At 41.9% G+C, this 12,000-nt stretch overlaps 1 protein-coding gene and 1 non-coding gene across 2 annotated transcripts in view; one reads left to right on the forward strand and one right to left on the reverse strand.

The window, feature by feature from the left end:
• LOC145402863 (protein kinase C, brain isozyme-like) overlaps positions 1-12,000 on the reverse strand; it is an 805,215-nt gene that overhangs the window by 59,353 nt on the left and 733,862 nt on the right. Inside the window, exon 12 of the mRNA XM_080274771.1 lies at positions 8,116-8,304. Within this exon, the coding sequence (XP_080130897.1) occupies positions 8,116-8,304 (189 nt within the window). The remainder of the gene's footprint in view (positions 1-8,115; positions 8,305-12,000) is intronic.
• Positions 1,751-1,869, forward strand: LOC145402955 (5S ribosomal RNA). The gene has a single exon (XR_013897893.1). It is a non-coding gene; the product is annotated as a 5S ribosomal RNA (ribosomal RNA).

The raw sequence follows: 12,000 nt of genomic DNA on the forward strand, positions 1-12,000 counted from the left end.
CAAAGAAAAAGAGAGTGTACCCTTGGTCAGCAGGCACATCAGGGAGCAAGCCAAGTTGTTTTACAAGATGTGCCTGAAGAAGTCACCATGTCCAGAAGCAAGACCTTTCAAAGTTTCCAGGGGCTGGCTGGTAAGGTTTCTGAAGTGAAAACAATTTTAAAAATGTGAAGTTGTATGGTAGCGTGCAAGTGCTGATCATAATGCAGCCGATTCATTTCCATCTGTTTTGTAAGCCATCACAGAAGGAGGTGGCTACACCAGAGATCAAATCTGGATGAGAGTGGATTAAATTGGAAAATGATGCCAAGGTCAACGTAAATTAGTAAAGCTCACAAACAAGCCAGAGGAATGAAGATTGATAAGTTCCGCATCACAGTCATGTTCCCCTGCAATCTTTCAGCATCTTGCAAGATGAAACCAGTTATCATGCACAATGCTAAGCATCCTAGGTGCTATAGGCATGTAAGGAGTATGGATGCAATGGAATTGGTTTCTACTGGTACAGCTCCTGTAATGGTTGGATGACCTCGTCAATCATACAGTCGTGGATGAACAACCACTTTGTTCCCAATGCCTGCCTGCTTTGCCGCCAACTTGACCTTCCCTTGAAGATTCTCCTTTTGATGGATAATGCTCCCTGCCACCCTGCCTACTTGAATGATATCCATCCCAACATTAAAGTTCTCTTTTTGCCCCCCAACACAACCTCATTGGTGCAACCCCTCAACCAGGAGGTGATCTGCAATGTTAAGAATTTTTACTACACCCGTGTCTACGACTAACTCAGATCCAAAACAGAAACAAATGAAGAATTGCAAACAAATTGCTGCACAAGACCTCTTTAATGACCTCGATGTGGATGACCTTGACTCTGAAGAGCTACCAGACCAACAGCCAGCAAATGAGGAATCAACACCAGAAATGATGGTGACGCGCTTCTGGAAGTCATTCACCATACATAATGCCGTGGACGTCTTGCTGGAAGCATGGGACAATGTAAACTCTGCAACAATTCATCACGCATGGCACGCTCTAGTCCCCCACCCGTGCCCCAAAGAGCTAGGTAGCCAGGTCCAAAAGGTGTCTGCATCAGACCGAACTGTGTTGGCGGCGGCACAGTCAGTGGCAGGATTTGAAAGTGTAACTGCTGAAAAACTTCAAGAAATACAGACAGTAGGGGAAGAAGAAGGTGCAATGATTCGTGTAGATGAAGAGGATGAGTTGGCCAGGCAAAAGCAAGACAGTGCAGTGGTTGCAACACAGATGCAACCACCGGATGAAGCAGTGAACATGAGAAACCTCTCCAAGATTTTGATGGCGATGGATAACCTCAAAGAAGCCATCAAGACCAGTGACGATGATAAATTCCATACAGAGGAGATGTGCCAGGGAATTGAGAGACTGCTTCGTTATTACACTGATAAACATCAAGAAGGAGTGAATAAGTGACAGCAAACATTAATCACCAAATTCTTTAGTCGCCCCACCTCCGCTGCCGCTGCCGCCGCCACCACCCCCAACTCCGTGCATTCAACGTCATCAAGCATTCTTACAAGCGACTGAGGCAATGAAAGGAGAAAATATCAGTGACAGTGAGAGTGACAGTGACAGTGATGATGCCAGGCCAGACAGTCGCCCCACGGGGCAACAATAGACATCTCGCGCCTCAGATACCCTCCCTCCTTCCCAGCAAGCCAGGCAGACCTCTAAATACGGTAAGCAAATGGCATTATTTTTTGTTGTTATATTCATCAACGGCCATACCACTTTGAGTACACCGCTTCCCGTCCGATCAGCGAAGTTAAGCAACGTTGGGTCTGGTTAGTACTTGGATGGGTGACCACCTGGGAACACCAGATGCTGTTGGCATCCCTACGTGTCAAGTGGGGTTGGTGGAGGATTAGTGCCCCTCCCTGTAAAACAATTAACTCTATGCCGTTGGCCACCCCGTTTGGGATACATGGCGTCTGGCAATGAATGAATGAATGATATTCATCATTCTAATGTAATCTTATTATTTTAATATATTTTTCTTGAAATTATGTGTGTGCAGTTGGCAAAAATGGGGTTATAATGGCTGTGCCAGGGGGTTGTCTGACTATATATATATATATATAATTTCCCATTTATTCTTTACTCTACAATATGCGAGTTCTCAATATGTGACGCATTTTGTAGCTCATATTCTCACATATTAGGGGGATACACTGTACTATGCTGGATGGTAAGCATACAACCAAATTATGGCGTCCGGTAGTTTAGTGGGTAATTAAGGTGCTCCAATTGGACTGAGCCTGTGTAGGTTTATATCCAGGGGGTGGATGGAGTTTATTGTTCACATAATGCCACTCAGGGATGAGTGAGGCTGGTCACTCTTATCTTAAATGTCAGGACCAACCTGCCCAGCCCCGGGTTCCTTTGCTCCTTATGGGGCGACATAGGATTGGATGATGAATGGATGGATGGATGGATAAAGGAGAAGACAACAAAATGTCAGGTGAGTGATGAAGGGGGTACCTTTAGTTGTGGATGATAATGTGTGTGTTAAAATTTGTATCAAGGCAGAGAGCAAAGAAATCCTGTGACAAGGAATATGCAACATACCACTCCCTCATTTTACGATGAGGATGCATATGGAAGAAATCATCGCATAATGATTTATCATATATCGTATACAACATAGGTTCGGTGGGGATATATTTTTGGCCAAAGGTCATCTAAACACCAGTCTAAAAACAAGTTTCAAACTCACCTAATGCAGTTGTTATTTCACTTTGCAGCACTTCATTTGCTGCTTACCACCAAAAACTAGTCTAAAAATGAGTCTAAAATTTGTCTCAACTGGTAGTTATTTCAATTCACTGCAGTTCCCTTGCTGCTTGAACTCCAGCACCACATTACTGTTCCATCACTGACATTAACATACCCAAAAGTGACGAGTTAGGAAGCCATCTAGGAGCAAACAAATAACTGTAGCCTTGTGTGTCAGTGATTGTAAAAGTGAAAACAGGGACTGTGCATCAATTAGTGAGGCTCTGTGTGGGATCAAAATGATCGTATAAGCTAAAATACTATCATATATAAAAATCTATCTATCTATATACCTAGGCTGCTTCCCCCAAGGAAACGGAGGTAGCCGAGACAGGATGACACACTCTCCATTTACTCATCCATTCACATCTTAGCCCCAAAGGGGAGAACGGACAGATCCTCACGGCACCACACCGCACAAGGGTCAACTGCGCAATGTAATCAGTGACATCCGCAGCAGGGCCCGACAGCAGAACTGGTTTATCCCTGCCACATCATAACAGACCCATCCCCTTACCCGCACCTGACCTGACTAGCTGATCAGACCAAATGCGGGAGAATATCCCCTCAGGGCTGCGTCATCACTTATTTATTCACAATTTCTCTCCATTTATTTCTGTCATGCACAGCCACTCTTCCTTGCTCAACAGACATCCCTCTCGCATCCAGCGCTCTCTTCACACTGTCCATCCATCCTATTCGTGGTCTTCCTCTCAGCCTTACACCTCTCACATCAGATCTAGTTATCTTTTTCACCAATCGCTCATTATCCATTCTCTCCATATGCCCAAACCATCGCAACACCCTCTGCTCAACTCTACCAGCCATCTCCCGAACAACTCCAGTTCTCCTTCGCACTTCATCATGTCGCACCCGATCCATACGCGTCACTCCACACATACTCCTCAGACACCTCATCTCCATTACATTCAAACTTTTCCTCTCTGCTACACCCATATTCCATGTTTCAGCCCCATATAATGCAGTCGGTACCACAACACCCTCATACAGCCTTCTCTTTACATCCATTCTAAGCAAACGACATTTAAACACTTTTTTCATTCCTCCCAGCACCTTTCCTACTTCATTTATTCTAAACTTTACTTCTGTATCTATTCTTCCATCCACAGCAACATGTGACCCTAGATATTTAAAACAATTTACCTCCTCAAGCAACTCACCATTCAAAACTATATTCATCCCCCTACCATCTATCAACCTCGTACACTTCATCACTTTACTCTTATTCTCATTTACTTTCAAATTCCTCCTTTCACACACCCTTCCAAACTCCTCTACCAACTGTCTCAATCTCTCCTCTGAATCAGTCACCAGTGCAGTATCATCTGCAAACAGCAGCTGCTTCAGATTCCAATCTCCACCATCGACATTTACCAGACTCAGACCACCTAAAACTCTTGCATTCACCTCCCTTACAACACCATCCATGTAAATAATAAACAACCAAGGCAACATCACACATCCCTGTCGCAGCCCCACTCTCACGGGAAACCAATCACTCACAGCATTTCCCACTCTTACACATGCTCTACTATTTACATAAAAACTTTTCACCCCTTTTAGTAACCTACCATCAAGTCCATACAATCTTAAAACAGTCCACAAAGCCTCCCTATCAATTCTATCATACGCTTTCTCTAAATCCATAAATGCCCAAAACACATCCTTGCCTTTTGCTAAATATTTTTCACACACTTGTCTCACAGCAAACACCTGATCAACGCATCCCCTCCCTCTCCTAAAGCCACACTGCTCATCACTAATCACTCCCTCTGTACCCTCTCTAACTCTCATAATTAACACTCTACCATACACCTTACCTACAACACTCAACAGACTTATACCCCTAAAGCTAGTACATTCATACTTATCACCCTTGCCTTTATACAACGGGACCACACAAGCACTTGCCCAGTCAATTGGCACCATACCTTTCTCAAAGCACACATTCAACAATCTTACTAACCAGTCAACAATAGTCACTCCACCACCCTTCAGGCATTCCACAGCACACCCATCCATACCTGCAGCTTTCCCTGTTTTCATTTCCTTTACTGCCTTCTCCACTTCCTCCTTTGTGATCAAAGAATCATTCAACTCTCCCAACACATTTATTCCTTGCACCCTTCCATCTGCCACAATCTCAGCCACCCTTTCCTCCTCTACATTTAACAATCTTTCAAAATACTCTGCCCATCTCTTCCTTACTGCATCCATCTCAATTAACATCCTTCCATCCTCTGCTTTTACTCGTTCTTCCTTCCCAGACTCTCCCTTTCGCACCTTTTTCACCTCCTTCCAAAACATTTTCTTATTCTGTTGAAAATTCTCTGTCAGCCGCCTACCCCACCTCTCATCTGCTGCCACTTTAGCATCACGCACAGCCCTTCTCGCTCTATTCCTCTTTTCCTTATACCTTTCATATGACATCTCATCCTTCCTCTGCAGCCACACTTCATATGCACGTCTCTTCTCGGCCACAGCCATACTTACTTCCTCGCACCACCATTCACTTCCTTTTCTTACACCACCACCCACACGTCTCACACCACACACCTCTTCTGCATGCCCCACCACAGCACTCTTAAACAACTGCCATTCCTCCTCCACGCTGCCATTTTTCCGATCTTTCACTGCGTTCCACTCATCTTTCAATTTCTCCTGATACTCTATCTTTTCCTCTCTTTTATCCAACTCACTCACTTTCAAAACCTCCCAGCCACACCTAACCCTCCTAGCTCTCACCCATCTCTTACCTACTCTTAACTTTCCCTCCACCAGGTAGTGGTCAGACATACCTCCACCCTCCCCTCTTAGAACTCTCACATCCAACAATCTTCCTATTACATTCCTAGACACAACCACATAGTCCATCAAAGCTCTATCAACAACCCTTCCACCCTCCTGTCTCACCCATGTATACTTATAAATATCTTTCTTCTCAAACGGCATATTCCCAATCACCATCTCTCGCTCAACACACATCGCTATCATTCGTTCCCCATTTTCATTTCTTCCAGGCACACCATGCATACCAACTACGCCTTCAACTGCTACATTTCCCACTCTAGCATTCAGATCTCCCATCATTACCACATTCACATTCGCTCCAAAACTCTGCAGACACTCATCAACATCATTCCAGAAAGACTCCCTCTCTTGTTCATCCCTTTCACTACCAGGCCCATATGCACTCACAAACACCCACATCTCACGTTCAAATTTCGCTTTCACCCACATCAGTCTCGATGACACCTCCTTCCATTCAATCACACGCTGCTGTACTTCCGGACTCACTAACAAGGCCACACCTTCTCTTGCCCTTCCTCTATCAACACCTGACAATCTTCCATTCACACTTCCAAACATAGATTCCCCCTTCCCTTTCATCTTCGTTTCACTCAAAGCTAACACATCCAACTTTCTTCTCACAAACATTCTCCCAATCTCTTCCCTTTTAGCCTCAATCGTACTACATCCACGCACATTCATAGACCCAATCTTCAGGGTACGGGGATAACTCCAACCCAATCCCTTTCTCTGGCCTGTCTCTTTTTAGGAACTAAAAAACAGAGGAGGGGGTCCCTAGTCCCCTCACCCCGCCCCTTTTAGTCGCCTTTTACGACAAGCAGGGAATACGGTGGCAGTATTCTTCCTAACACAACCTGGCCGCAGAGTAGTAGTACCACCCCATAATGCGGCCAGGTTGTGTCCCCCCCGCCACAGGGGGGGACACAAGTGATTCATCACATACTGGTTCATCATACAATGAAGGTCTGCTATATTTATGGTGCTTACTGACCTGGAAAAAGAAAGAAAGAAAGAATGAGAGAGAGAGAGAGAGTAAAAACTAATTATGGAAAGGTGAGTGATGCTGGAAATTTATAATGATGGTTAGAATATTAGTGGCTGATGTAGGCAGGTGAAACAGTTACTTGCTTATAAAGTACATAAGTAGACTGGTTCAAGAATTTTCTGTGACTGTTTGTGAGTGGTATCGCTTGAAAGCCAATGCAGGGTAATGTACAATAATGGCTGAGAGAAGCGACTCAAAGTGTGGCGTGCTGGTGAATGGATTGACATGAAGGAGTAGGAGAACTTAAGTACATCAGGGTAGTACCAGAACTGAGAGTTAAATGTGTAAAAATAGGTGAAGAATAGAGTGGCTTTGGAAGGAAAGTGACATAAGCTATGAAGGCTACATGATGAGTGCATGAAGGTGCACTGGGGCTCAAATTAATGTATGCGTGTGAGACTTTGGTATGGGATATGTCTGAGAAGTCAGGAGTGAAGGCAGTGGAAATGGGACTGTTAAGAAATGTGTGTGAGCTGAGTAATTTGAACAGGATAAGAAACAGAGATCATGAATGATGTGGAGTAAAGAAGTTTACTGATTACATGGGTAGATGAGAGTACTATACTGTACAAGTACTTATATAGTGCTATAGAGAATGGATTTATGTAAGAATGTGAAAAGGATACATCTAAGTGATTCTGAAGGTGAAAAGAAGTGTGGGGAGCCATTAAGATGGCTGGATATGGTAAATGAGTGGGAGAGAAAATAGGGTGTGAAATGCATCCCTTTTAAAATTTGGTAATTGTCTTAATGATTCTTGGTAATTGTCTTAATGATTCTATTTCACAGATATATGAGAAACAGATGATGTTTAAAAAAGAAAAAAGGAAAAAAAAAAAAAAAAGGAGGTCAAATATGCAGATGTTTTTGCTTATGAGGAAGAGCAAAAATCTGAGACCTGAATGATGTGCGAATGAAAGTGTGGTCCATATCAATAGGCAAGCAGTTTGATAGTCCTTCTGCTATTGCAACTTCTCTTTCTTTGTATCTGAACTCTGATTCACTTAACCATACAGATGGAAATTTGAGCTGAGATGATGATAGTTATAATTTACCCATTATCAACAAAAAGTAATAATTTTTTGAAGTAATTATCACTGAGTCCTGCTGGTAATGCATTAATGTTGGTATACCTGGACTTCATTTACCTTTCCAGTCTGATAATGTACTTTATATTTTAATCATTCCACCACCAGATGATTTTATTCAACCTAAGAAGGATATCTGGTACTGTAAGGTTAATGAAGACTGTCCATAGCTCCTCCAGTTCAAAATATCTCTACTGAGCTGAATAAATTAATCTGAAATTAGTATGAAAAAAAAAAAAAAGATGGAGTTAAAGTGATTATCAACTTTACAACAATAATAAAAGCAGAGTTAAAGTGATTATCAACTTTACAACAATAATAAATGTAGAGATCACTCACGCCCTTGCAGCACTCCTTGGCTTCCTTAGACAGAGATTTGGGGTAAGAAACGTTGTGGTCAGTGATGGCAGCAAACAACTCTTCCTCATCTTCGCCATCAAATGGAGGCTGACCAACTAACATCTCATACAGCAAAACACCGTATGCCCACCAGTCCACACTCTTTCCATATGGCTGGTACAGGATGATCTGAAGAGACATGTCAACTCTCAATGGTTGGATACAAAATGAATCACTGTTACTAAGGTCATGGTTTACTTTTCATTAGTCATGAGGTGGACCATTATGGGAATGAGTATCAAATTACAAATATACAGAAGGGAAGCATGCTTATTTAGTTCTGGCTCCAAAATTAAAAACAGTAATTTTAGGAAACAGAGAGATACATAATGGGTGAGCATGGTTACAGTAAAGTTCATGGTACACAATACAGATCTTAAAAGTAAGTTATCAGTCTTTCTAAATGATTGGCAAATGACAAAGTTGGAGTACTAGTCAAATTCAGTTGTATCATTTATAAAGGTTCCAACATGCTTACATCTAATGGTGGCTCTCCATGCTGCTTCATCTCTGGCAGCCTCCCTATTCAGTTCCTCATCCCTGAGGTCATACTCTACGACCTCATCCCAAGCCTTTTTCATTCTGCCTCTCACAGTCCTACTCCCTAAATTCACACTTCTCACTTTCTGCCAGGGTTGGCAACAAAGTGGGTAACCCGATTTTATGCAGCCGGGTTTTTTCAGTAAAACCCACTTGAAAAAACCCACAATTTGACCCACTTTACAGGGTTTTTTCGACAACAACCAGCTGTGCGAGGCATATTTCTGTTCTCTGAACTAAAAAAGAAATTTTACACTCAAGTTTTTCATTCTTACTATTTGGTCACACTTTTCTACAAAATGAGTGTAAACATGACACCTGTGCTTAAGACTGGGTTAAAAGAATCCTAATACAGTAGTATGTAGCTTGAATTCACGGTAAATTTCCTTGGTTTTCATCTGGTGAATACAAACTTTACAGCCAGCACTACTTGTCTCTAATTTTGAAAGTTTTAACATTAAGAGTAAAGTTGTTTTTGATACATATGGTTTTTAGTTTTATTAAGGAGTGGGGTAAATATGTTACATAACAGCAATCATTACTGGAGTTAACTTATACTATATGTTGTCTCATATCATTACCAAATATCAATACAGTAATTCTATAGAAATATATTATTATCGTTGCTTTGTTTAAAATAGATGTATTTAATTGGCTTAGATATTTGGTTACCAAAAGCTATTATTACTGTCAAGATAATATGTGAAATCACTTATGCAACAGAATTTTCAATAATAATTATTTACAAGATTGAAAAATGCAAGTATGTAATTACCAAAGAAAGGAGAGTAGCAAGGCAAGTGACTCCTTCTTCTACTATTGTGTAATGTGGACTGATCTTTGCCAGCTCATGAGTTGTGCAGTGCTCTCAAGCTTCTCATGTTGAAGCATGTTTTGCCGTGTAGCAGGCAGCCCAAGGATAACAGCCAAACAAGTCAAAACATAATTGTGTTCATTTCCCTCATTCAAATAACTGTGTGAAAAATAAGATTTTATTGGGCTATTCATAATTATGTATAGCAGAAACATTATTTTATTTAAATTTAGGGTAAACTTTGAAAAACCACTTTTGCCTGGGGTTTTAGTGGTATATTGTGAAAAAAACTGAAAAAAACCCAGGTGGGTTGGGATTTTTCAAAAAAAGTGGTTTTTTTGCCAACCCTGCTTTCTGCACTCAACTGTCATCCTTCATCCTCTCCACAAGCCCAAACCACCTCAAACTATCTCTCCTCACCACAACACCAGTACACTCCAGTCCCATCCTTCCTCTCAACTCTTCAGTTGTAAACCTAGCCCTCCCAAGCCTCATATTTAAGGATGCATTACACATCCATCTAATCACTGTCATTCCTGTATATCTGAGCCTATGAATATCCTTTTCCTTTACTACCCAGATCTCATTTCCATACTGCATTACTCTCCTAACACATGCCACAAACAGAGATCCTATTGCATGGACGGAGGGCCCTCGCAATGTCATGAGAGGCTACAGCTCCCTGAACTTACTTGAATCACTCCTTACCCTAGCTGCAAAGTTAGCGCCAGCCCCACCTCCAGCACAAAACACGTTCCTCATTTTTTATTTTCGTTTTTTACAGAAGATGAACACAAGAGAGAAAAACAAATAGCAATAATAACAATCCATACATCAGATTGCAGGTGTCCTCCATCCATAAAAAAATATGTAAGAGCTGGACTTCAACTACTGCAGGTTGAAGTTTTGGGGGAAACTATTCTGGGGAAGCGAGTCCCATACACATGCAGTTCAGGGAATAAAGGAACTCTGATAAGCAGATGTTCTGCAGTATGGCAGTCCAGCCATGAGCACTACTGGATACCTGCGTAGCATGGGGGAAGGTGTGGAGAGGTGGCACAATGGATGCAGCTTCATCTGAGCATTTGCCATAAAAGTATTTATAAAATAATGCAAGGGAGGCAACATTCCTTCTTACCTGTAGGGGAGGTAGTTCATTGTAATTGTGGGTTATTAATTATTCTTACCACTTTTCTGAATTTTCTCAAGTTGTTTTAGTGCAAATGGTTTCCTGTACATCAGGAAACCATTTACTATGCTGGGTGGTAACCATATAACCAAATTATGGCACCTGGTGGTTTAGTGGGTAATTAAGGTGCTCAAATCAGATTGAGCCAGTGAAGGTTTATATCCAAGGGGTGGTTGGGGTTTATTGCTCATGTAATGCCACTCAGGGATGAGTGAGGCTGGTCACTCTCATCTTAAATGTCAGGACCAACTGCCAAGCTCCGGGCTCCTATGCTTCTCATAGAGAAACGTAGGATTGGATGGAGGATGGATGGATGTTTTAGTGCAACCTCTCCACATCCATTCCACAACGGTGAGCAATATTCCAGCTGAGAGCACACATAACTCTTGTAAAATATGGCTAACTGTTTGTCAGTAAAGAAGTTACGGATTCTGTACAATTATCCAAGTTTCTTTGAACTGATTTTTGCATGTGATTTAACATTAGAAGTCCAGCTGTCGATACAGTCTTGTTATGTGAAACACCAAGAATTTCAATACTTTGAAAGATAGGAATATTAATTGCACTGAAGAGATTCACCATCAAGATCAATCCTTACATGCCGGACACTCTCTACATGCTCTCCCTGACATACCGCACACACAAAATCAGCATTATCTCACAGTCTACCCTTACACCATCACATCTCTTATACACCCACTTATCACAAGTACTGCACAGAGTGGAGTTACTTCCCACACCCTCGTGGCAAATGAAAATGGCCACTTTCCCTCTGCTCTGACAGTAGCATCACTGGCTCTAGATATTATAACCTGTTTTTTTCACATTTACTCTCTAACTGTTTGTCAGGAGCAATACAAAGAAAAACAGCTCTTGGGATGAGTTGGATGAAGCAGTGGGAGAAATGCCCAAGAGTTATAAAGTGATCATAATGGGCGATAGGAATGGAAGAGGAGGCACTGGTCCTGAGGATAACATAATGGGTTACAATGGAGTACCAGGAGAAAATGATAATGGGAAGTAACTGACGGATATGTGTCAGGAAAGGAGGTTGTGCATTTGTAACTCGTATTTCAAACACAAAGATGCACATAAATATACAGTAATCCCTGTACTATCCAGAAGCCCACTATCCAGACTCCCTACTTACTGGACATTTTGGGCCCGGGCTTTAGAACCCCAAAATGGCAAAAAAAAAAAAAAAAAAAAAAAAAAAAAAAAAATTTCAACGGTACTCTGAAAATAGAGCACAACGCCGAACAGCCGTGTTTACGCTCACTGC

This window comes from Coenobita brevimanus, chromosome 59 (assembly GCF_032717465.1).
Source record: "Coenobita brevimanus isolate Jiangsu-jjx chromosome 59, ASM3271746v2, whole genome shotgun sequence".
Lineage (NCBI taxonomy): Eukaryota > Metazoa > Arthropoda > Malacostraca > Decapoda > Coenobitidae > Coenobita > Coenobita brevimanus.